Raw genomic sequence first — 27,742 nt, forward strand, 5'->3', positions numbered from 1 at the left:
TTGTACTTGTACCTTTTGTCTATAAACAAATGCCGAATATATCTGGTTAAGTCAGAACTGGAAGATGTTCCCACTTGAAAAGTATTTAAAGAAAACTTTCAACTGATCCCTTAGTTATTAAATAATTGGCGCACTACTTGAGATCGCGGCACAGTTTCTCATTAACGGAAATTGGTCCAGCGCGCGCAGCGCCCTCTAGCGGTTGTGAACGTACCTACTACTACAGAACAGTACTACACAGTATTATAACACCCCTTGCAAGTATTCTGCCTGCTCATTGGTTTAGAGCGCGTCACATGACATGTCTTAGTTTTGCCAGACGACGGCCGTGTGATAGAGCGTCGGTTTGCCATGCGCTAGTCCAACAGACTAGCACATGGCGTGCAGTACCCAGACGTCCGTTGCGTATACTGGGATGATAAATTAATAGTCTGTAACCATTTCGGATTGCGCGACACTACATGCAACACAGTAAGTAAAAGTGTTTGCAATCTGTATTCGCGTCGTCCGTGGATTGTAGCATTCAGGTCTGTAACTTAATAATAACAGTACAGTATTTAGAAATGTTTGGGGTGTTATAAAACAAATATTGACTGCTTTTACTCGTGCAATGGTTAAAAACTATGACTCCCTCGGTGATCCCCGGAGCGTTCTATTTTCCCTCGGCTTCGCCTCGGGAAAATTGAACGCTCCGGGGATCACCTCGGGAGTCATAGTTTTAACCATGGCACTCGAAGCAGTCAATATTTGTATACTACTACAGTCAATATTTGTATACTACTACTAGCAGTAGCACTCAATCGACAAAAAGATACAAACAAAATGGAGCGTCACTTACTATACCATTACCAGACCAGGCATGCCAGGCTAAAAAATGTGTTTTAATGCATCCTCATCTGCTCATATGTTCACCACAGTGAGTTTAGTATAAATCAGCTTGCCAACCAAGTAAAAAAACAGTAGTAAGGTTAATAGGTAGGCCTAGGCCTAGTGTAGGAATTTTTAGTATAAAAAATTGTGACTGAAATAATCACATTCATTTTAATTTTACTGAATTAATTTGCTGATTTTTAGTTGTATTGTAATGTTACTAAGAGTAAGACATCTATGTATTGTCAGTCAGATGATCGACTAGACATGTAAAATACTACTAGTAAACTAGAGCCAGAGGGTAGGCTAATTTTAATTAACTGAAATTGGAAAGCTAGTAAAGCAAAATACAAGACATTTCCAGAACCAGAAAAACAACTTTATAATTCATGTCCATGGACCATGGCAAACAACAAATCATCCCAAATCCACATGCAGCCTGTGTTGACGTTATGCATGCACACACACAAACACACACAATCTGTCATCTATCACGTCTATCAACGATCTGACGATCGTCTGTCGCTAAACATGATAAATTTTCCAATTGTCATATTTTATGTTTAAGCCTAACGAGCGTTAGGCTTATGTTAACCATGTGACTTACAATAATAGTAATAATAATCATATTAATAACACAGAATAGTGTTCTTAATCTTACCTGTAATTTTTTTGTCGTGGAAACTGATCAGCAAAGGTCAAGTACAAACTCTTCCAAAAAAGTTAAGTGAGCGCACAATGTGATGACGTGTGGTGGAGAGAGCGCACGCGCACAAACGACGGCGGAAGATCCAGCCGGTCTGAACCAGTTCCTGCTGATCACTTTTTCCCCTTTTTGCCGCGCACACACACAGAAGACGACAAGAACTTCGTAATGGTACCCGTCTTCTCTTTGTTTAATGCAAAAATTTGAGGGCCACCAGGGAAAAATCACTGTGGTGTGAAACGCTGGGGGGGACGATCTCTGTTAAATGAATTTTTTATCAATGAACCAAGGAAAGTTCAGAGCTTTCTAGTCCGACACCACAACGTTCCTATGATAGTAAATGCAATGTTTTTTTACATGAGTAGGGGCATATCCTGTAATCTTCGGACGAAAATTAGCTCTAGGCTACTAGGGCCTACGAGTCTTCATTCCAATTTTTACTTTACTGAGTAGCCTACACCACACATGCCCGCCCGCGCCACACCGATGATGAGGGCCGGAGTTTTCCCTTTCCAGCACTGATATTAAAGCCTAAATCCGCAGTTTATTATAGTGGCTAAGAATGGAAGGCAATTAGCTGCTATATCAGAGTGCAGTTAGTTCAAGTGACTTACTGAATTTGATTTTGTGTTAAAGGTTTGTTTCATGCCCAAATACTAGCCTCATACTTAGGCAGGTGCCACAATAAACTTCAACGTATAAATGATAGTGTAGGCCTATTACAAAAAGTATTCTTGTATCATAATATTATAATTTATAACATTGAATTTCCCTTGAGCTATAGATCCGCCACGGGACGTGCGGTAGGCCCTCAGAAGGTGGTGGGGAGGGGGGGGGGTGGGGCTATCACCGATGATTTAATGTTGACACTGTCAATGTTAGAAGACAACCCGGCTGTTCAGAAACAGCAGAATGTGTCAAATCCTCAAGGGTTCACTGTACCGTCACAAAATGTTCCTACAACAGCAGACTTACTTTAAATTTACAGAGAATAGGAGCACACTGTTTAGAGACTGCATATGTTTTGTATATTCACAGAGAAATAGGAAAACGGCAACTTCTGCTGTTCATTTTTGATTCTTTCCAACAAAAAAGCTACTGTGAATTCACACAATTTTTTTACAGTGGGCACCTACTCTCATGCTGCACACAAGTATTGTGATGCGCCGCTGAGGGATTGCGTTCATTTCTTCATTAAGGAACTTGGTTTAGGTCAGCCACAGTTGATGTGTTGGTGGTTCTGGAGCGGACAGCGAGGCCAAGCTGGTCCCACAGATGTTCCATGGGATTCAGGTCTGGACTGTTAGCGGGCCAATCCATCCGGTGCACCCCAACATTAGCGTGCTTTCGAAAGACCACGGTAGGGACACAGGACGGTGAACACATTCTAAGCGTGTTTTTTTTTTCCAGGGAAGATGAGGTACAATAAAAACGTGTGCCTTATGTAGGAAAACTCCATGGCCTACCGTCCCAATCGAAAGACGGAGGACGCTACATGTTGGCGCATGGAGTTTGCATGTCGATGCAACACAAGTACACGTGTATAGGGGGTATTCTAGACACGCTTGGTTGGTTGCGCCCATGTGAGAAAGCCTGTACATGTACAACACGTACATAAATGCTTAGTGGCCTCATCTTTCCTGGGGTAAAAATACGCTATAAGGGATTACTGATTGTATATAATAGAGATCAGTGTTAGGGAGCAAGAAAATCAATCAACGCATGCGCCAAACTGAAGTAGACTCCGTCGTGTAAAGATTAGGAACGCTATTTTGGTGAAACAACGTCCGGTCTGTACGACAACGGAGTGATGTCGTTTGTACACGTTGTATGGTGGGGGAGCCTTGTGATAGACTCGATTCAAGCCCCGTTCTCGTGCGAGAGATCCTAAAAATTCATATCCGACTTCAAAATGTAGCGATTGTGGTCCCGAGAATGGCCAGGCACAGGGGGGCTAGGTTGGGGGATGCCAACATCGCAAAAGTTGTCTGATGTTAAGGAGATGAGACTGTAAATAAAAAGGACCCTCATGGGGACTGGGACTTGAATCAATTCTATATCACCATGCGGTCCACAACATCCAGGACGGGAGCACTCAAGCGTGAAAATACAGATTACTGTGCTATGCTCTCTCCCGTCCTGAGTGCTCCGTGCCAAAAATCGAAAGCTCGCTAGTATGTCCGCTGTGTCGCGGACGTAGTTTGGTTGCGCTGTCACTTTTGGGAGAAGGAAGTAGTCCACAAATTCTGAGGTTTTGGCAGTTGGACTAGAACACCAGCTAAAGTCACTGACTGTATGAACTATTGAAAGTTACATTCGTTTTACTTTCAGTCTCACCAAGATGGCCGAAGCTGCACTTCACACAGAGAACACTTGCAAGATTAGACATGTACACATCGAATGCCCAATCTGCATGCTTGACTCGGTTCATCGATCCGAAAATTGTGGACTGCCAGCACAGCTTCTGCTTAAAATGTCTTCAGGAACTTGTAAACAAACAAGATCCAAAGACGGATTGTATCACTTGCCCGGTGTGTAGAGAGGAAACGTCTATCCCAGATAAGGGACCATCGACTCTTCTCAACTGCTTTCTCTTGAGCTCGCTTATTGATGACGTCACCAATCCGGATGGTCCCGGAGGGGACATTAGGCCTAACCCTTTTGTATCGATTTGCGAAGGATGCAACGAAGGTCTTGATGCCGTCTCACGGTGTGTTGACTGTGAAGCTAATTTGTGCAAGACTTGTTTGGAATACCACGCCCAAAAAAAATTGAACAGGCATTATCGAGTCGTGAATGCAGCCGGGTCGTCAAATGAGGGATCCAGAAACCAGAAAAAAACTTGCTCTCCAAAATGCCGGAAACACACTGACCAGGAACTGTGTTTTTATTGCGACACGTGTGACTTGCTTGTTTGTCTAAAATGTGTGGCATTTGATCACAGAGCGCAAAACCACAAACTCTCTGAAATCAAAGACTCCATTCAATCTTATCGTCAAGCTGTTGTAGAGGCTTTGATGAAGTTTGATGAATGTCGCAAGCAGTTCCAAGAAGTGGACGACTCTATCAAACACTCACAGCATAGATTACAGCTCATGGTCGACCGGGCTCTTCGAGATATTGTGGCTAAGGAGGAAGAGGAAGTTAATAAGATCATAAAAGCATCTCGCCTCCTTCAATAAAGAGTCACTCAAATCCGCAAAGAGAGAGGTGGGCAATTCGGCAGCATACTACGGTGGCTGATCTCCGCCAACAAATAAACACTGTTTCAGACGGGCGTTATAAAGCCCTGAATTACGGCGTTATAACGCCCTATTTCCCTATTAGGGCGTTATAACGCCGTAATTTAGGGCGTTATTACGCCCTAATACCTAAATAACGGCGTTATAACGCCCTAATTGAGAAATAGGGCGTTATAACGCCGTAATTTAGGGCGTTATAACGCCGTAAAATTAGGGCGTTATAACGCCCTATTTTTCAATTAGGGCGTCATAACGCCGTAATTTAGGGCGTTATAACGCCCTAAACGGCGTTATTACGTTATAACGCCCTAATTGAAAAATAGGTAGATATAGATCGAATTTGAAGGTTAGTCTTTAACTAAATATGATTTTTTTTTTTTTTTATTCAGTCGTACATAGTCGTGACAGTTGCAGAGGGAGCAACATAGTGACACTACTGTTGAATTAGTTTTTTAGTTTCAGTTTTTAGTTTCAGTTTTATCACGCCATTATATGCAACGCCGGTTGTGGCATGTATGCGTGTGCTTGCGCTGCAACTGTGTACAACAACAGAACAGGAAACAAACAGTATTTATTTGAAAACTAACCTTCCAAAGCAGCTACAAACCACTGAGCACCCTCTCGATTTTGAGAGAGATGCCAAGGTCACATCTCACTACCGTTTGCCATCGTGAAAAACATATATTGTATGCCTGGTTGTATGACATATCACAGGAGAAACTGTATATCAAAGTGTTAAATGTATTCACCATTTGTTGGATAACAACGAAAAGGGTTAAATCATTAATAAAATCATCGCCCAATAAGTGGGTTATTGATAATGTATTAAATACCCAGAAAATGGGTAAACAACAAATTACCCAACTGTTGAGGAAATATTACCCAGTTATTTGGCAATCAGAGTCCCTAACTTTGATGGGTAATATTTTGCCCAAAAGTTGGATGAGTTCACTATTCGCCCTTAATTGGGTAAAAAGTATATATCCACCCAGAATGCAAACATACAATACTATGAGTAGACAACGGTTCATGTAAGAACCGTAACCAATAAATCTGATTAACCACTTTGATATTCTTGACAGAAAATCGAAGTATGAACACGAGATACTGGAAAGGTTGTAGGGATCTGAAAACCAACAGTTGGATGATGGTATCAGTTTGGTCTCGAATTTCTCAAGGGTGAACTGTAGGAAAAGAGTATTGTCAAAAATGATCTTAACGGGGTTGCTTGTAACTGCGAACTCTTACGTTTATTTTGAATCAATACAACTTTACAACGTACGAAGGCCCATTTATTTTATTTTATTGTTTCTTTTTCTTATTTTGAAAATTGAAAATGCAACCTTAGGGGTGAGTACTATTTATTTGTAAGAGTAAATTATAAAACCATTCTTTACAAAATTAAAACAATTCTGCATACAGTTTTAACTTCAGACATCCCATTTAAAGCAGTACAACATATGCTAGGGCGCAGTCGACAAATAATACGATAAACACGATTTAGTGAAAAAAAAAAAACAGAAAACATTAACCTACAAAGTATAAGCTTCAATTTGTAATATCCGTACCAGCTTGTACGCTTTTGTGAACTCTGGTAACTCTATTCTAATAAAAATAATTTGTTGAAGTTTGTTACGGATTTAATTTTAAAATTATTTACTCAGTCGATGATCAATGTAACTTGAACATTTGTTTTTGTTACCAAGTAGTTAACCGAATTTTTCCCCTTCTGTGTTGTTGGCAGATGGTGTTGTTGTTTACCGGTATACAATTATTAATCTTTAATAAACTTTTGTAAAGTAAAGCTTTTGTAAATATTGCTTGAAAATGTGGCTCAACAAAAAGTTAGCAGGAAGCAAATCGTGGACTATGCAAGTTAGACCTACATGGTGATTGGGCTTGCCACAGTATAGTCTGGTGAGCATTTTGGGGGGCGTTGCTATTTTTATTGGTTATTCATAAATACCTCATACAGTTTCGCTTTACCTATTGGTGGAGAGCGCGTCACGTGGGTTGTTTAAACGGTTGATAATAACCAGCTGGAGCTGTTTATAACCGGTTGTTTTCGGATACTACACGCTAGTATTCATGCACGACGTTTCTCGTTACGGCTCATGCGGGCGCTGTTGGTGAGTTGACCGCTTTGTGTGAAAGGAAAACGAAAAACGTCTTGCACCAAGACTGTACGCGCACGAATGCATATCCGAAAACTGTCTCGAATGCATATCCGAAAACGTGCAATATACTGTACGTACAGAGCTCAAGGACGTCTGAAAACGGATAAGTTTTACAGATTTTCTTACTTCATAACGCCTTTTAACAAAAACACGCATGAATGGGAAGAAAATAGTAGTGACTCGTTAAACGGCCGTGCGATAAAGGCCCTCGCATTCGGCTCGGGCCTTTATCGCACGTCAACGACCCTGCCGGTTTTAAACGCCAGTTTAATAGCTCGTCGCTACCATTTTATTCCCTTAATATTAACCACACGCAATTACCTTACTTTGGTATCAGTTGTTATTTTAAAACTCACCATTGCCCATTGCTTAATGTCATGGCTGAACAGAAAGACACTTTAAATTGTATCATTATTCATTATGTTGGAATTGTCACGTGATAAGTGAATATTGTTTGTTCACTGAAGTAACTGATGGTATCATTCTTTAAAGACAGCGGACACTGTCGGTAATTGTCAAAGACCAGTCTTCTCACTTGGTGTATCTAAATATATGCATACAATTTCGAGACCTCAAACTCTACACTTGAGGTCTTTAAATCAAATTCGTGGAAAATAACTTCTTTCTCGAAAACTACCTCACTTAAGAGGGAGCCGTTTCTTACAATGTTGTATACTATCAACCTCTCCCCATTTCTCGTTACCAAGTGGTCGAGGTTTTATGCTGATAATTATTTTTGAGTAATTACCAATCGTGTCCACTGCCTTTAAATGATAAAACAATTTTGCATACAGATTTTAACTTGCCATGCCATTTTATAACAATGGACATCTCGAGGGTGCCAATGTCCAAGCAGGAAAACAAAACTTAAATGATTCGACAATCTGAGAAATGCAACTTAAAGTTTACACTTCACAGATTCACCCAATGGCCGATGAATGTAATATATTATTACATAATCAGATTACTTCGAAGTAAGATTAATCTCAATTTTTTTTTTTTTTTTTTTTTTTTACAATTGAAAGCTACAGTAAGCTTCCAGCAAACATACTGATAAACAACGTAAACGTTCCCTTCAATGTATGTTATTTAAAAAGATATTCAAGGTAAATCACTATTCAGTCACCAAATAGTGACTGGATACAACGGATTATTGTTTTTGAGGCAGCTTTTTGTAAGGATGCACATTATTGGTTGAAAGCTTATTGAGATTCAAGCGTTAGAATTAGTTCAGTTTTTAAATTATCCCGAGGTCGAATATATGGTGTATGTATAGTGATGTATGTTCAATATTAAAATTGTTTGATTTCGACTGACTGGAAAGTTCTTGGCTAAAGTCCAAGTCACGTACGATGTTGTGTAAGGATTTTCTATAACATCATTGGTCAGTTTGAACGGTACTGAGACATGATTGGTCAGTTTGAAGGGTACTGAGACATGATTGGTCAGTTTGAACGGTACTGAGACATTATTTGTGCGATGTACATATAGAACATTGTTTATCCAAGTGATGTTTGCCATATTACGGTAACTTTTGTACGCTTCTTGGCTTCAGCATTATTATAAGCGACCAAATACGTGAACGTGAACGTCAGAAAATTGCGTTTTAAAAATGTCACATTTTTAGCATACGTGAGTTTACCATTTTTGTAGCGTCAGGTAAGAACGTGCAGACGTCATACGTGACCATGCAATAAGCCCAAAGTGGTGACGTCGCTAAGAAACAACACAAGTTATATTCTTTTTTGTTTACTTGCGCGTGGTCAGAAGGGCGTAAGAAATGGGAATATAACTAGAAGTCTGCTTCCAACAAGCTTTCAAAAGATGCTCATTTAGATGATCACAGAATCGTGTTGATTAAAACAAAATAATAACAACAATTGTAATCATTAATTTATATTAAAGACACTGGACACTTTTGGTGGTTGTCAAAGACCAGTCTTCTCACTTGGTGTATCTCAACATATGCAGAAAATAACAAACCTGTGAAAATTTGAGCTCAATCGGTCGTCGTAGTTGCAAGATATTAATGAATGAAAAAAACACCCTTGTCACACGAAGTTGTGTGCTTGCAGATGCTTGATTTGAGCGCGGAGAGCGCTGTTTAAGACGGCTGTATGTTAACTATTGAGCATTAACATTGAATAAAGGCATCCGACCACTGCAGCGGCAGCTTAAAGACAGTCTCCGTCGCCTGTATCAGTACAGTCTCCTTTTTAGGGTTAATTTGTAAAAAGGGTTGACAGATAGAGGGACCGCCTCCAATTATTAAAACTGGTCCATTGGCCAAATGATTGAACTTCAAAAAGGAACACGCGAGATTATTTCCATCCAAGATGTGCATCCACCATTCAAATTACTTATTATTATACACGGCTTTTGTTTTGATTATTTGTTGGTTCTTTGTATAACTTGCGCTTGATGTTTTAACTAGTACCAAAATAGGAGCAACCATAAGTAACATACATGTATAGAGTGTAAGCCCACACAGTTTGATGACATTAGAGGTGGGACGTGTTGCCATCATAGTCTGCCAAAATAAATATTTACCGAGACGCATAACGATAATATAAGTCCCCAAAACGGACTTTCTGCCACAGTATAATAACAAGCAAACACAACTAGTTAGTGCTTGCATTGTCATCAGTCAAGTGGTGTGTTGACATCATCTGGCTTTATTTAAACAACACAATCAACACCAGTAGTGTTGTTAGCACAGGTGTGTACATAATAGGTAATGTGATGATCATGCGTGATGTCCATGGTCGTGTGATGAAGGCTTCTGGACTGTACATGAATGTACGGAGCTCAATATCTACCACGGGTACACAAATAATTGTGAGCTGTCATGTGGAGTGTTGTTTGATATAGCTTTGTTGGGGGGGGGGGGGGCTAACTGCCAAAGAGTCTAAATGCAATTTTGAAATTTTACTCGCCGTTCCCTAATCGTTTTTTGTTACACAAAGGTTAGTTTGATATTATTAAACTAATTTGTTCATCAACAGATTGGTCAAGAGTTTCATTTTTTTTTATTTTATAGGAGAGTGATTAGAAACAAGTATTTGTTAAAATGACGTTGCCTTTTTGTTTTATTTGTTTGTAAACTGCCCCTTAATTGTTTTTTTTTTGGTTAATAACCTCAACATCATAAGGAAAATATATGAATTATTTAGTTTAGTAATGTTTATGGTAACACAATACAACTATAATTCAAAATTGAGTCGCGTTCTGAAAGGAAACATGGGTTTCAACTGGAAGTTTAAATCAGAATGCTCTGATCGTCTTCTAATCGAAACGTCTAGTTTCAAATCCTTCTAATTTATTATTTAATCATTAGTTATCAAAATTGATTTTGTTCACCATTATTTGTAGAATCATATTCCAACAATTGCAATGGTTACAACAGGCCACCTTAGATTGAGAAACGACCCTTTGAGTTTGTACCCTTGAACGCTATTAGTACGGATGGGTTTTTCCAGTTGTGTGAAACTAGTGCAATTTTAATCAGTGATTATTTGGAATTATGGTTATGAAAGAAGTGAAGTGTTTGTGAAGACCTACCTGTTAACGTTTCTTTTTTGGTCGAGCAGAATTCCTTTTTGGTGCCATCAATCAGCCAATTCCGAAAGATCAGCAAAGAAATCCAGCTGTACGCAGTGAGTATTGAGTCAAAAAAACGTCTACAACTTAAAGTAAATCTCTATGTACAACGTGGCCTGTATCAGATTTGAGGCATTGTATGGTATTGTTTCAATGTATGATTGATTTTCCGTAAACAGTTTCTGCAAATCGTATAATTTGGATTTCGGGAGACTTCTTAATCGTGATCGTTTTATCTATTATTACACAACCACGAGTAGATTTGTTGGAGTTCAGGAGACTTTTCTATCGTACTCTTTTGGTAAATTATCTTGCTCTATATATTACATTACCACGGAGTAGATTGTCTTCGAATTCGATCCAACACGGAAAGCAGTAGTCGCAGCCGATTCCATACATTCCGCCTAGCTGTTTGTTAAAGGGACACATCGGCTCACCGTTTACGCAATTAAGTGGTGTTTAATCATAAATCAAATTTGTTTAGATGGTTGCTTAAAAAAAAATCTTCAAAATATCACGTAATTGGCAAAAACATGATTAAAAAACGCAAAGCGGTAAAATAGCCAGCGTAAACGCTTTTCCAGCCGTTGCAACTGCCAAATCTTCGTGACATTGTCGCGCAATGTTGTGAGTAGACTGGTGCTTTGTTTAAATCAACGTTTTACTATGACGCAGCATAATGATCCAGCCTACGTTTACATGTGTTATTGTATTATAAACAACCGACATAAATACACGCATCAGGTAAATTCAAAGCAGGGTGGTACAATGACAAGTAAATAAAGCATTCATGACACTAATAAACTAGGCATACTACTGCATTGCCATGATGCAGTTTGGAATGCGATCGTGGCTATGCTCCCGACGTGCAAGGGCCATAATTCATAAAGCCTGTATTAGCACAACAGTTTGCTCAGCACAAAATAGTATTGCTTAGCAGAATCTGGTTACCCGCCTAATTTTTCTTCAATTAATTTTAAATGTTGTGGACTTGTGGCTGGTGCCGGACAATTTTTTGCCTAGTAAAGTTGTTTTTTGTTAGTCAGCATTTTTTGCTATTTTTTAATATTAAAGACTTTTTAAAGCATATTGGGGGAAGGGAAGCGAAATTTGAGGGATTCGAAAGCGTCCTTGAGAGAACGTAAGTGTATCTTGAAACGTAAGCGTAGCGGCGTATCTTGGAACGTAAGCGTCGGTTGTCTCGGGATTGAAAGCGTACATTTTGATGAAATGAAAGCGTAACTTGACGGAACGTAAGAATATCTTGGAACGTAAGCGTAGCTGCGTATCTTGGAATGTAAGCGTATGGCATGACTGGGGATTGAAAGCGTACCTTTTGATGTAATTAAAGCGTAACTTGAAGGAACGAAAGCGTATCTTGGAACGTAAGCGTAGCTGCGTATCTTGGAATGCAAGCGTATGGTTTGACTCGGGATTGAAAGCGTACCTTTTTATGTAATTATAGCGTAACTTGAAGGAACGAAAGCGTATATTGGAATGTAAGCGTAGCTGCGTATATCTTGGAAAGTAACCATATCTTTTGGAACAACTCAAGGGAAATGGTGACTGCTTTTAATTACTTAGTCGAGTCGCGACTACCGCTATTCAACTCACTCGGTTAATCGTGCTGCTACGACTATGTATTATAGAAGTAGTCGCGAACGAATTGGTTAACCACTTTTGTCGCTCACGACTATTCACAACAACTTTTTACAAAACACCACCAGGTAGACATCATCGACACAATCCTTCAATCCTTTCAGTGCGAGTTTTATTTTATTGCGCCTTCTGCAAACAGTATGTCGCCATGCATGTTGGACAATGGGAGTTCAAGTTTTGCGACTACTCGAAGTCCCAGCTATTTGAGGGGCGACTATAGCCGAGTAATAACTTCCACTTGCTCAGGTAAATCATAACCTCAAAACTGTCAAAGTAACATTTCATTCACATAATTCAAAATTAATATTTTGTTTGACAAAACTCTACTTTTAGGGAATTTGGTTGTATCATTATTTGTGTTAATAAAGGCAGTGGACACTATTGGTTTGGTAAAGTATATAACACTGTGGGAAACGGCTCCCTCTGAAGTAACGTAGTGTTCAAGAAAGGGTAAATTTTCAAGGAATTTGATTTCGAGACCTCAGATTTAGAATTTGTGGTCTCGAAATCAAGCATCTGAACGCACACAACTTTGTGTGACAAGGTTTTTTTTTTTTTTTTTCATTATTATCTCGCAACTTTTTAAGATTTTCACAGGTTTGTTATTTTATACATAATGTTGAGATACAGCAAGTGAGAAGACTGATCTTTGACAATTACCAATAGTGTCCAGAGTCTTTAACGTTCTATAAAAGGTTCTTATTTACCTGTCCTTTTTACGATTGATGGGCTCCGTTATTTGTCATTTGTATCTTTATAAAACATTGTTTATTATGCTACTCTCACAATAACACCGACAAAATAACAAACAGCGGTATCATTACGTTTTGAAAACATCAATCTGTTTTAATTACCTGGAAACTCGTAACAAAAACACGTTTGGAAAATTGCGATCATAATAAAATAATAACGGATTCAACAAGTGTGGTGTACCGACTGACAAACCCACAATAACAAACATGTATTTTGATGTATGGCTCCCAACCCCTCACAAGCTCATGGCTAGACCCGCAACGCAAGCTGGGAGTTCATAGCGCCCTGGTTTACACCTCCAGCCCCCACGAGACACGGCATGGGCGGTACGCTCCAAGGCTTACGTTCCGATTGCTCCAAGCCATGGGGCGATACAATAAGCTTCCGTTTATTCACGGAGTCTCTGAATGTTATAATCTTACGTTCGATTTTTGACCATTATTTACGATTTTGTATCCATAATCTGATTGCATAGTATTTTTTGTTAATACTCATGAATAATTGTAAACAAAATAATTAAATTTAGTTCAGCAAGTTAGTTTTCCTACGGCTGGAAACTAACTCGGATGGTCAATGTGATTATTAGAACCACTTTGTGGTTCTAACTATCACGCGACTCTAGGTTTTTTGTATGCAAAAAAGGGCTAAATCTGATGATTTGTTTAGAGCCTGTTATTCCCCGTTCCTTGAAGACATTTGAAATCATATCTAAGTCTATTGTAGTCCAACCAGCCCAATTCAGCCGGTGCGTCCATAAGATGATATTTTGTGATTTGAGGCAAAGCATGGTGAGGTATCAAATTTGTTTGCGGTAACACCAAAAAGAAGAAGAATTTTCAGCAATACACTTTCTCAATGAACATAATCTACCCAGCAAGGTGTTACTGCAAGCCCAAAAACACCACCCGGTCTATGTTATGTTCAATGATACATGCGACCAAATAGTATAAAATCTGACAGGTCAGGCGTTGAGGGTGTCATGGCCGAGTGGATAAGAGCACCGAACTCAATCTTTGGTGCTTCTGTTCAGCAGAGTGTGGGTTCGAAGCCCGTGCGTGACACTTCACTAAAACTACTTCTCTCCACCCAGGTGTAAATGGGTACATGTGAGGGCAGAGATGGTTCTTGTGATTGATTTAGCCGAGTAGCACATGTTTCACAGGCTGCGTACTCACCACCAGGGAGCTGAGATGGTTTGAATGGACACACCGGCTTCGTTGGGCTATTTAGGCTACAGAAAACACTGAAACATGATTCTAAAGGTCTTCCAGGAATGGAGAAGAATAGCTCCTAAAAGAAACCATCAAATTTTGCAGTTTTAACGCATTTTTTTAAAAAACGAAGGTCACGTGGGTTATCCGGACCACTTTTTTGGTTCGGATAACCCACGTGACTTTCGGAGATAGCTTTACTTACAGCCGTATAAAAATAAATTACTAAACCAAATGTTCTAATTTTTGGTTAAAGTTATTTATGAATATTTGACAAAAGAGACTATGTTTACAGGTTGCGGGTAAAAATTGTAAATAATTATGACCAAAGGGACGTAAGATTCTTATTCAGAGAGTCCGTGCAACGGAAGCGTGTTTTACAGCGCCTCGGCATGGGAGCAATCGGAACGTAAGCCTTGGAACATATCACGTCTTGCACATGACGTGTCTCGTGGGGGGGGGGGGGGGGGGGCTGGAGGTGTAATCCCGGGCGCTATGAACTCCCAGCTGGCGGGTCTCGCCGTGAGCTTGGGAGGGGTTGGGAGCAAGACATCAAAGTACATGTTTGTCATCGTGGGTTTGTCAGTCGGTACACCTCGTGTCGATTCCGTTATTTCCTATGATCGCAACGTTCCAATTTAATGCTCTGTTCTGTTTCATGGCTTCTAATTTATTTTTTTTTAGGAGTTTTCGGATAATTAAAAAAGATTGATGATGTCAAAACGTAGGAATACCGCATTTTGTTACAATGACAGTGTTTTTGTGTGAGTAGCTTAAACAAATGTTTTATGAAGAAGAAGAAGAAAAAAAAAAAAACGGAGCCCCCGATTGTAAAAAGAACAGTTGAATAAGAATTTTGTATAAAAGGTTGAATCAAAAATAATGTTAAAACAAAATTCCCTCAAAGCATAACTTTGTCAAAAAAAAAAACATTATTTTTGTGATTCTGTGAATGAAGTGTTTTTGAGATTGTTGAGGTATTATTTGGTTACGTTCCAAGCTACGCAGCTACTCAGCTACGCTTACTTTCATTCAAGTTACGCTATAATAGCAACACACACTTTTTCAACCCCGATTCAAGCTACACTTATTATACACGCTCTTATAACAAAAAAAGTACGCTTTCAACGCGTTCCATACGCAGCTACGTTTACGTTCCAAAATACCCAGCTACGCGCACGTTCCAAGATATGCTAACGTTCCCAAAATATGGTTACGTTACAAAATATATGGTAACGTTCAAAGCTACGCAGCTACTTCCAAGCTATACAATCCAAGATACGTTCAGGTTCCAGTAACGCTATAACCAAAATGTACGCTTTCAATCCTGAGTCAAGCTAGGCTTACGCCTCAATATTTGCAGCTACGCTTACGTTTCAAAATACATTCCCACAAGGATGCTTTTGAATCCATCAAGATTCCCTTCCCCGGAGAAAAAAAAAATATTTCACTGTGAATAGCAGAGTCCATTGTTCAGTTTCATCTGTTTAGCAGAAAATACTGCTTACAAAATGTCTTTACTATTTAAAAATTTAGTTGGGCACCAGCTACAATTTTTCAAATTTAATTTAAAATTGGCTGGTAATTAGTTTCTGCTATGCAATACTATTTTTTGCTAAACAAAATGCTTGTGCTCCTATGCAGGCATTATGAAATTGGGTCCTGGCACGTCGGGGGCGAGTTACGCCTCGATCGCATTCCAAACTGCATCATGGCTATGCGGTAGTAGGCCTAGTTTATTGGGGCCAGGAATGCTTTATTGACTTGTCACTGTCCCTTCATATTAATTTCTCTGTGTTCTTCGTGACGATCATTGGATGTACGTCGAAGCTTGAAGGTCTACCTCCATCGTCGAAGGATTTGCCTGCTCCTGTTATTTATGTTGGTTGATTATAATACATGGATCCCTATGCTGCGTCATAGGTAAACGCTGCTATAAACAAAACACCAGTCTATTTGCAACATTGTGCGACAATGTCACGAAGTTGACAGTTGCAACGGCTGGAAACACGTATACGCTGGCCTTTTACCGCTTTTTTTTTGTTTTATAATTTTTCGCTAATTACGTGACATTTTGATGATTTTTTTTTTACAGCAACCATCTATAAAAACGTTAGTTATGATTCTACACCCCTAAATATTGGGTAAACGGTGAGCCGGTGTGTCCCTTTAAGGACTTAATTAAGGCCCAGTGACCAGGGGTAATGATGTTGGAAGCGCTTTGAGACGCCCTCCGGGTGTGAAAAGCGCTTCCAACAAAAACTGGTTATTGTTATTGTTGATATTGTTGTGGAAACAAATATATATCATGATTCAGACCAGTGTATTGTAAGGATCAGTACACGCTCAAGTAACGAATTGCGTTCTGGAATTTGTAGTCAGACTATTTGGGAAACCAAAACACATTGTTGTAAAAGTGTGCATAGGAAACCCAATGTCACTGATCAAATGCCCCTGAAGAAGTCTCTGGTCAGTATGTGCCACAGCCACCGAAATTTATCGGACAAATTTTAACATCCCCAAATTGAACTCAGAAACAAAGTTTCATCAAACCATTTGTTATGGTGGCATGGTTGGCGTGTGCGTTCGATTCCCGGCCTGGACCATAAGCGAGTTGAGTTGTGCGTTGGTTATCTGTTGTGTCACGAGGGTTTTCCAGACCATCGGTTTTCCTCCCTCGGGACAAATCTAGCCTTGCTCAAGGCAGTCGAATTATTCACTCCGAAAAAATAACTACCGCTGAATAAAACCGTATACACTGTGCGTAAAATGTGTGTAACCACATCGCACGATGCCCCGTACACTATCCGCATGCACGGCCTCCGCATGCAGGTTAGTGGTACGAGTGCGAATGACTTGTGCACAGTTAGTCGTACGGTGTGCGTTGAGCGATGTGACGGTGTATATGGTTGGGTCGTGCGGTGTGAATACACACAGTAAGCACAGTGTATACGGGTGGGTTTACAGCGGCGGCGTTTCTGAATGAATAATGCGACTGCCTTGAGCAAGGCTAGGACAAATCTAATAATTTCGATCTTGGCTAGTGCTTCGTGGTCATAATGGGTTGATGTGGCTGGCAGCCAAAGGCGCCCTTGCATGCCTGCTTCCCAAACACGTTGCAGCCGCGTCCGTCGCAATGGACCGATCCGGCCTGTCAATCAAAATGTGCGCGTTCACCCATTTGACCTTCACAGCAATGATTGTGGTCGGACAAACTTCCACAACTTTAATCTCGAATACAAAGTTGATTATTTGGAAGTACGGTTTGGTAAAGAAGTGCACTGTTTTGAACATTATCAATGTTGTTTATCTTACAGAATTCGTCGTTATTGCCGCCAGTTATCCACTCTTGTAAAGTTCAGCGGAGATTTAACTGTGCAAAGTTATCACTGGTAGAAACACTTTAACAGGTAAGGGTTTACTTTAAATTGGTCTAATGGTATGTTCAATAACGCACATGACCAATACACTGCAAAAACGTTGGTCAAATTATTTGTTGGGCAAAGTAACTTCAACAATTATTGGTCGATAATTGCCCAACAAAACCAATAATTGGTGTTGTTGGGCAAACATTTTGTTTGCCAATTTTTTGTTTAAAAAGCGGAACAAAAGTTGGGCAAGTGTTGGGCAAATAATTCGTAATCTGAAATTATCATAACTGTTGGTTACACTTTTGCTTATTTATTGGGCAACTTTTTGGGTAATTTTAATTACTTTTGATTGTTGGTTAAAATGATGCACATTAGTTGGTCAAAATCATCCGATCATGCGCACTACGATCAAAGAGTTGCCCAAAAGTTGGGTATGGTATAAAAAACATAGCGATATTTTCCAACATGGTGAGTGGAGGAGTGGCTGTGACGAGCGGGGTTGTCCAGTAGATATAGATCCAATTTGAAGGTTAGTTTTTAACTTAATATGAAGTTGTGTTTTCTATTCAGTCGTGCACAGTCGTGACAGTTGCAGAGCGAGCAACACAGTGACACAACTGTTGAATTAGTTTCAGTTTTTAGTTTCAGTTTTATCATGCCATTATGTGCAATGCCGGTTGTGGCATTCGTGTGCTTGCGCTGCAACTGTCACGACTGTGTACAACAACTGAACAGGAAACAAACTGTATTTAGTTAAAAACTAACCTTCCAAAGCATCTACAAACCACTGAGCACCCTCTCGATTTTGAGAGAGATGTCGAGGTCACAGCTCACTACCGTTTGCCATCGTGGAAAAGATATTTTCTATGCCTGGTTGTATGACGTATCACAGGAGAAACTGTAAACCAAAGGGTTAAATATATTCACCATTTGTTGGATAACACCTAAAAGGGTTAAATCATTAATAAAATCATCGCCCAATAAGTGGGTTATTGATAATGTATTAAATACCCAGAAAATGGGTAAACAAAATATTACCCAACTGTTGGTTAGCAAAATATACCCAACTATTGATGAGGAAATATTACCCAATTATTTGGCAATCAGAGTGCCCAACTTTGATGGGTAATATTTTGCCCAAAAGTTGGAGGAGTTCACTATTCGCCCTTAATTGGGTAAAAGGTTGGGCATTTTTTTACCAATTTTTTTTACAGTGTACAGTTTATTAACTGACAGATCAGACATTTTTCAAATTGATCATGCCACAGTTTGAACCATTCTTTTTGCAATGAACTGCACACGCTCTTTTGACAAAACGCGTTACGACTGGCTATACGCAAGCTATTTTGGGCTATTGAAACATAACTCTTTATAAATGTTGTTGAGGATTACATGGTTGTAGGAAACCAAAGGTCACAGATTTAACTTTCCTGTACACTGCAAAAACTGGGTTAATAAAAAAATAAAAAAATACATACCAAAGAGAGAATCGAGACTAACATCACATGGTGATAAAAAAAACACCAAATGTAGTTGTTTGGGTATAACTTAATGTTATTTAATACCCTGTGGTGTACATTTTGGTTCCCTCTTCGATGTCTATATTATGACAACACCCACGGTGTCAACCTGTTTAACACCCCACATTATCGCAGTGTATAACAGTTACCGGGTCGGTATGAGCCAAAGCCGACAGGGCCAGTGAGACGATTGTTTGTGTCAACATCCCGAAATCAAACTCAGGTTAAAGTTTCATAATAGCTGGCATATATAACCGAGTTGTTGGAAGGCTACTGTACAGGCAGTGACAACGAGACAAAATTTGAAGTTATAAGTTACTTTATTGGGTGCTAATTTTACAGTTGAAAGTTATGTTCACATACAACTAAAAACGACAGTCAGAACGGTTCTATCTGGAAGTTGAAAAGAGAACCAGAATTTAACTTACACAAATTGTACATAAATCTTACCAAAAATCAATATATCATAATTTAAATACAGTGAAATCATGCAACTTGAAATATCTGCCCAAAATACAATAAGGCAAATCTCCGTTCCAATCTGCAAAATAACATAATTGCGGCAGGTTTACGTTTCCATAAAAATGGAACATATTTATAACAATAAAGCCTTAGTTATATCATAAAAATCAATGAATAAATCTTATGCCAAGTTATATATCACTTTAAGACTTCCCAAGGTCTTAGCTAATTCCAAAGAACAAATCTTGAACCAAAATATATGTCCGGTAATGAACCGATTTGGAATAATGCCAATGGGGGTCTAAATATCAAATTTCGTCATAAACTATACGGGGTGTGCAAGTAAAACCTAGAGTAGTACATAATAAATAATACATCAATTTAAGCTAAAAGTACTTACGGGGATATTGCTTCCTCTCACTCTTGCCTCCAATAAAGTTGGGATTATCTACCTAAGACTCAATAATATGAAATTGCTTAGCAGCCCGGCGACAAATACAGGTGTGGCATCAACGTACCAACATGAGAAAGTGTTGCCGCTAAACCACTTGCTATCCCCCATTTCGAGACCTCAGATTTTTGAACTTGAGATCTCGAAATCAAGCATCTGAATGCGCACAACTCCGTGTGACAAGGGTTTTTTTTTTTTTTTTTTTCATTATTATCCCGCAACTTCGACGACCAAATTTTCACAGGTTTGTTATTTCGTGCATGTTGAGATACACCAAGTGAGAAGACTGGTCTTTGACAATACCAATAGTGTCCAGTTTCTTTAAATATGGCATACAAAGGCAACAATTCTTGTCATGTAAATGGGAAAAGTCCATTGTTTTTGTTGGACATGAAATCGTTTCTAATCGCAAGTTATCGCGACTCTCAACAAACGGCTCTTTATGCGGTAAGTCTGCTGCTGTGTCACCCAATGTATAAAATCACTGACTGTATGAACTATTGCAAACGGCATTCGTTTTACTTTCAGTCTCACCAAGATGGCCGAAGCTGCACTTCACACTGAAACCACTTGCAAGATTAGACATGTACACATCGAATGCCCAATCTGCTTGACTCGGTTCATCGATCCGAAAATCCTGGACTGCCAGCACAGCTTCTGCTTAAAATGTCTTCAGGAACTTGTAGACAAACAGGATCCGAAGACGGATTTCATCCTTTGCCCAGTGTGTAGAGAGAAAACTTCAATCCCAGCTAAGGGACCATCGGCTCTTCTCAACTGCTTTCTTTTGAGCTCGCTTATTGATGACGTCATCAATCCGAATAGTCCCGAGGTGGACATTAACCATCTTGTATCGATTTGCGAAGGATGCGACGAAGGTCTTGAAGCCGTCTCACGGTGTGTTGACTGTGAAGCTAATTTTTGCAAGATTTGTTTGGAATACCACGCCAAAATAAAATTGAACAGGCATCATCGAGTCGTTAATGCAGCCGGGTCGTCAAATGAGGGATCCAGAGACCAGAACAAAACTTGCTCTCCAAAATGCTGGAAACACACTGACCAGGAACTGTGTTTTTACTGTGAAACGTGTGACTTACTTGTTTGTCTCAAATGTGTGGTATTTGATCACAGAGCGCAAAACCACAAACTAACTGAAATCAAAGACTCCATTCGTACTTATCGTCAAGCTGTTGAAGAGGCATTGATGAGATTTGATGAATGTCGCAAGCAATTTCAAAAAGTAGATGACTCTATCAAACACTCACAGCATAGATTACAGCTCATGGTCGACCGGGCTCTTCAAGATATTGTGGCTAAGGAGGAAGAGGAAGTCGAGAAAATCAGAAAAGCATCTCGCCTCCTTCAAGAAAGAGTCACTCAAATCAGCATAGAGAGAGGTGGGGAATTCGGCAGCAAGCAGAGCATCAACAGCGATAAAATGAGCCGTGCAGAGCAGATCGTAGCTTCAGTCAACGACTTGATGCAACAAGCTGATGACTTTGAGCTGCTGGACCTTAAGCCAATGGTTATGCACAACTTGACATTCAACAATGAGCTCCAGTTTCAAACAGTGCAGCATAGCAAGTCATTCATCGGGTTCAAATGTCATGATGTCGTCACTGATGCGAATATCGGTGAAATACTACTGGAAGAGAAGTGGGAGGTGAAGACAGAGTTTGGTAAATCAGGGGAAGGTGAGGGGGAGTTCAAAGGGGCAGTGAATGCTGCTTGTTTTAGCAACGGTGACATTGTCGTTGCTGATGTACTAAGACAGGTATTGATCACATTTACATCGGAGGGTAATTTCAAATCTGAAGATGTGCAAAGTACAACAGAAGATGGACAACTAGAATACCCTATCGGTGTTGCGGTAACCTCTGATGACCTGCTTCTGGTTACTGACGGAGAGGATGTAAAGGTTTTTGATACTAAACTACGATATATTCGTCAGTTCAGACCCTCACATAATGAAGTCGAAGGACAGTCATATAGTGTTTTGGGTGCTATTGTTGTGGACAAGAAAGTTCGGATTGCACTAGCTGACTGGAGTAGAAATGTACTATTCCTCCATAATAAAGATGGGTCCACTTTTTCCACAATACGTCATGATGATATCGACAGTCCAATTTATCTATCTGTTAACAGCAGGGAGAAACTGATATTTACAAACTTAGTCAATATGAAACTAGTTTGTGTGGATTTCATGGGAAACGAGGTGTTCAATATCAGCACCTCCCTTGAAGGCAAACCTATAAAGCCCACTGGTGTGTGTTGTGATGATGCTGGCGATATATATGTATACATTCATTGTGGCTTGGGAAGCGGTGAGATACATCATTACGATGCATCAGGTGAGCACATCGGCTGTGTAGCTCGTGGCTTGCTTTATTCTCAAGGCATGACGTTTACTCCTACCGGTGACCTCATCGTGGCTGACTGGAACTCAGTCAAGATATTGCATCGCGTGTGAGTGTCGATGACGTTATGGTCGCAAAGATACACTATTATTGATGATAAGGTAATTTGCAACTTATAAAGTCTAACACTTATAGTTTATAATCTTCATGAATCTCATAAATTCGAACAATCTGCCATTTGGCCAAACGTTACGATCACAATATACCACCAATCGTTTAGTTCAAATCTAGTGTTCTATTTTCGCAGATAAATGCTTCCTTCGCTTTGGCGGTTAAATTAATTGGGTTATTTTTGTTTCATCCCATTTACTTCTTTAATACGTTTTAGTAACAGCATTTAACCTACAAAGTTCCAGCTTAAATGTGTATTATCCGTACCAAAGTGTAGTCTTTTGTGAACTCTCAGCCTTGTAACTCAACTCTATGTTCACGAGCCTTGTAAAGACAATAGACACTATTTGTAATATTGTCAAACACCAGTCTTCTCACTTAGTGCATTTAAACAGATGCATAAATAACGAGCATGTGAAAATGTTAGCTCAATCGGTCGTTGAAGTTGCGAGATAATAACGAAATAAAACAACAACCATTGTCACACGAAGTTGTGTGCTTTCAGATGCTTGATTTCGAGAACTCAAATTTTAAATCTGAGGTCTCGAATTCAAATTCTTGGAAAATGTTATGCAAATAATTATTTTGAGTAATTACCAATAGTGTCCACTGCCTTTAAATGAATTTTGGAGCTGTATTATTACGGGTATACTTTTGAATGTTTTTACTCAGTCGATTATCAATGTAAATGGAGCATTCCTTTTTGTGTTTAACCTTAACCAAATATTTACCACCATTGTGTTGTTGGCAGATTATGTTGTTGTTTACCGTTATACAATTATTAATCTTTAATTAACTTGTGTAAATTAAAGCTTTTGTAAATATTGCTTAAGAATGAGGCTTACGAAAAAATTAGCAGGATATAAGTCTTATATTAAGCAAGTGACATGGTGTTCTGCTTGCCACAGTTTAGTCCGGTTAGCATTTTTCGTTTGACGTTGCTACTTTAAATAAGGGAATAAAATGGCAGCGATTAGTTTGTAACTGCCGTTCGAACGGAAGGGTCGTGGCAGTGCGACAAAGGCACGAGCCGAAGGTGAGTGTCTTTATCGCATTGCCGTGACCCTGCAATGTTTTAAACGCCAGTTAAAGAACGAGTCAATACTCTTTTATTCCCGTTCATATATATGTTTGTTTGGTTAAAAGGCGTAATAAAGTAGTAGTATGCATCCTCTTATTCTTGGACTAAAATTGCACGGCGAGGTCGATCACCTAAACGTATCCAAAAAAAACCACCGTTTAGAAACAGCTCCAGCTAGTTGTTATCAACCGTTTAAACACACCCACGTGACACGCTCTCCACCAATCGGAATAACGAAATTGTCTGAGGTATTTATGAATGGTTAATAATAACCGCACACATTTACCTTGCTGTATCAGTTGCTGCTTTTCAACACACCATTACCCATTTAGTATTTAAGGCTGAACATAAAGGTACCCTTTTTATCTGATCGTTATTCATTACATTAAAAGTGTCACGTTAGATATGAATTATTAATGGAATAAAAGGGTAGCGACTCGCTCTTTACCGGCCGAAAACAGGCAGGGTCGTTGTCGTGTGATAAATGTCCGAGCCGAAGGAGCTGGAGCTAAAAATACTGCCAACAATATTTGTAATGTTGTTGTGCTCAGCAGCTCAGCTACGCTTTGATCAAAAAGTAGCTTTATGCATTTCGGTCCAGATCAATGGAGGGCGCTCGCTTGCGCAGTAACTGGGTTATAGTATGGAATATTGACTGCTATGAGTGGCACAGTAAAAATTATAGGCCCAAGGTGATGTCAAAATAATGACTATGCCCGAAGCGAAGCTGAGGGCATAGTCATGTTTTTGACATCACCGAGGGCCTATAATTTCAACTGTCCCCGAATAATAAGCAGTCAATATTACTTTTATATACCAAACAATATAGATTCTTCTAATCTGATTGGTTAAAAGATGTCATGAACTGGGCCTTGATTTTGAAGTGTATACAAAAAAGTGTAACTAATAACTTACCAAAATCATGTCTTTCATTTCGCATGAAGATACCAATAATGTTGGTAACAGTTTATATCCAACACGGGTACAAAATATACCAATCCAACTGGGATAACAGTTAAAATCCTACATCAGTCAATGTCAACAGAAACATATTTACATGTGGTTGATTTCATGTGGTTGTCAACGAGATGAAATCTTGCTTCAGCCATTTTACGTTGCGAGTTTGACATGAACACAAACAACCAAATTTCCCACATAAAACTACGTTGGAAGGTCGTAATACAGTGTGTTGAGATTGATCCATTATTTCCAGGGCGGGCATAGTCGATTGACTATGCCCCGGGCATAGTCGATTGACTATGCCCGGGGCATAGTCAATATGACGTCATCTTGAAAGAAAAAGCGGGCATAGCTTTTTCCATGACTCCCTTTTTAACCAATCAGATTAGAGGATTCTATATGTGAGGTATATAACAAAGATTATAGAACGCCGCAAGGCGCAAGATGCAGAACTCGGGCTGAAATGTGAAATCCCACTGGACGCCATTTCGGCAAGTAACTCCTTTGATACAACAGTAGATCAGTGCAGATCAGTGCAGATAATGACCATAATTCCTATCAATGAGAAACAAAACATTCACTTGCTGAAATGGCGCCCATGCGTATTTCACGTTCCAACAATAGATACAGCTTCAGTTCCGCATCTTGCGCCTTGCGGCGCTCTGTAATCTTTGGTTATAGTTCGTATTTACATGCACATCAGGATATGCCTACCTGTTAAGATCATTGTGATAGAGTAAACCTTTGGTATTTTAAACCGTTGGATTGGATTTAATATTATATAAATAGAACTGTACACAATTAAACTGACCTGTTGAAATTGCATGGCAAAAGGTGTTCACAGTTTTGAGATATCGCCGGAAATCCGGCGTATGTCCAAGCAGGAAAATAATCCCTAAAAAGAATCCACATTCTGAGAAATGCAACTGAAAGTTTACTCTTGACAGATTCAACCAATGGGCGATGAATGTGATATATTATTACATAACCAGATTACTTTGAAGTAAGATGAATCTCAAAATGCGTTTTACATTTGAAAGCTACAGTAAGCTTCCAGCAAACAGAATGATAACCAAACGTAAACGTTCCCTTGAAAGTATGTTATTTAAAAAGAAAGTCAACGTAAATCACTTTTCAGTCACCAAATAGTGACTGGAAAAAACGGATTATTGTTTTTGAGGCAGCTTTTTGTAAGGATGCACATTATTGGTTGAAAGCTTATTGAGATTCAAGCGTTAGAATTAGTTCAGTTTTTAAATTATCCCGAGGTCGAATATATGGTGTATGTATATTGATGTATGTTCAATATTAAAATTGTTCGATTTCGACTGACTGGAAAGTTCTTGGCCAAAGTCCAAGTCACGTACGATGTTGTGTTAGGATTTTTTATACCAACATTGGTCAGTTTGAACGGTACTGAGACATGATTGGTCAGTTTGAAGGGTACTGAGACATGATTGGTCAGTTTGAACGGTACTGAGACATTATTTGTGCGATGAACATACGGAACATTGTTTATCCAAGTGATGTTTGCCATATTACGGTAACTATTGTACGCTTCTTGGCTTCAGCATTATTATAAGCGACCAAATACGTGAACGTGAACGTCAGAAAATTGCGTTTTAAAAATGTCACATTTTTAGCATACGTGAGTTTACCATTTTTGTAGCGTCAGGTAAGAACGTGCAGACGTCATACGTGACCATGCAATAAGCCCAAAGTGGTGACGTCGCTAAGAAACAACACAAGTTATATTATTTTTTGTTTACTTGCGCGTGGTCAGAAGGGCGTAAGAAATGGGAATATAACTAGAAGTCTGCTTCCAACAAGCTTTCAAAAGATGCTCATTTAGATGATCACAGAATCGTGTTGATTAAAACAAAATAATAACAACAATTGTAATCATTAATTTATATTATAGACACTGGACACTTTTGGTGGTTGTCAAAGACCAGTCTTCTCACTTGGTGTATCTCAACATATGCAGAAAATAACAAACCTGTGAAAATTTGAGCTCAATCGGTCGTCGTAGTTGCAAGATATTAATGAATGAAAAAAACACCCTTGTCACACGAAGTTGTGTGCTTGCAGATGCTTGATTTGAGCGCGGAGAGCGCTGTTTGAGACGGCTGTATGTTAACTATTGAGCATTAACATTGAATAAAGGCATCCGACCACTGCAGCGGTAGCTTAAAGACAGTCTCCGTCGCCTGTATAAGTACAGTCTCCTTTTTAGGGTTTAATTGTAAAAAGGGTTGACAGATAGAGGGACCGCCTCCAATTATTAAAACTGGTCCATTGGCCAAATGATTGGACTTCAAAAAGGAACACGCGAGATTATTTCCATCCAAGATGTGCATCCACCATTCAAACTACTTATTATTATACACGGCTTTTGTTTTGATTATTTGTTGGTTCTTTGTATAACTTGCGCTTGATGTTTTAACTATTACCAAAATAGGAGCAACCATAAGTAACATACATGTATAGAGTGTAAGCCCACACAGTTTGATGACATTAGAGGTGGGACGTGTTGCCATCATAGTCTGCCAAAATAAATATTTACCGAGACGCATAACGATAATATAAGTCCCCAAAACGGACTTTCTGCCACAGTATAATAACAAGCAGACACAACTAGTTAGTGCTTGCATTGTCATCAGTCAAGTGGTGTGTTGACATCATCTGGCTTTATTTAAACAACACAATCAACACCAGTAGTGTTGTTAGCACAGGTGTGTACATAATAGGTAATGTGATGATCATGCGTGATGTCCATGGTCATGTGATGAAGGCTTCTGGACTGTACATGAATGTACGGAGCTCATTATCTACCACGGGTACACAAATAATTGTGAACTGTCATGTGGAGTGTTGTTTGATATAGCTTTGTTGGGGGGGGGGGGGGGGGGCTAACTGCCCAAGAGTCTAAATGCAATTTTAACATTTTACTCGCCGTTCCCTAATCGGTTTTTGTTACACAAAGGTTAGTTTGATATTATTAAACTAATTTGTTCATCAACAGATTGGTCAAGAGTTTCATTTTTTATTTTATAGGAGAGTGATTAGAAACAAGTATTTGTCAAGATGACGTTGCCTTTTTGTTTTATTTATTTGTAAACTGCCCCTTAATGTTTTTTTTTTGTTGGTT

The 27,742-nt window shown here is 39.3% G+C and overlaps 2 protein-coding genes and 1 long non-coding RNA gene across 3 annotated transcripts in view; 2 read left to right on the forward strand and 1 right to left on the reverse strand.

Annotated features, from left to right (window-relative positions):
* LOC139942967 (uncharacterized) overlaps positions 1 to 1,593 on the reverse strand; it is a 521,441-nt gene extending 519,848 nt beyond the window's left edge. The window contains exon 1 of the long non-coding RNA XR_011786718.1: positions 1,532 to 1,593. This is a non-coding gene — a long non-coding RNA (uncharacterized lncRNA). The remainder of the gene's footprint in view (positions 1 to 1,531) is intronic.
* A 2,370-nt stretch (positions 1,594 to 3,963) lies between these two features.
* LOC139942706 (E3 ubiquitin-protein ligase TRIM56-like) lies at positions 3,964 to 4,758 on the forward strand. Its single transcript, XM_071939506.1, has one exon. It carries the CDS (start codon positions 3,964 to 3,966, stop codon positions 4,756 to 4,758), a length of 795 nt encoding a protein of 264 aa, XP_071795607.1.
* A 5,763-nt stretch (positions 4,759 to 10,521) lies between these two features.
* LOC139942948 (uncharacterized) lies at positions 10,522 to 27,387 on the forward strand. The gene is made up of 3 exons (XM_071939775.1): positions 10,522 to 10,651; positions 17,536 to 17,628; positions 20,551 to 27,387. Exon 3 carries the CDS (start codon positions 20,561 to 20,563, stop codon positions 22,490 to 22,492), a length of 1,932 nt encoding a protein of 643 aa, XP_071795876.1. The 5' UTR covers positions 10,522 to 10,651; positions 17,536 to 17,628; positions 20,551 to 20,560; the 3' UTR covers positions 22,493 to 27,387.
* The last annotated feature ends 355 nt before the right edge of the window (positions 27,388 to 27,742 follow it).

This window comes from Asterias amurensis, chromosome 10, assembly GCF_032118995.1.
Source record: "Asterias amurensis chromosome 10, ASM3211899v1".
NCBI classification, from domain to species: domain Eukaryota; kingdom Metazoa; phylum Echinodermata; class Asteroidea; order Forcipulatida; family Asteriidae; genus Asterias; species Asterias amurensis.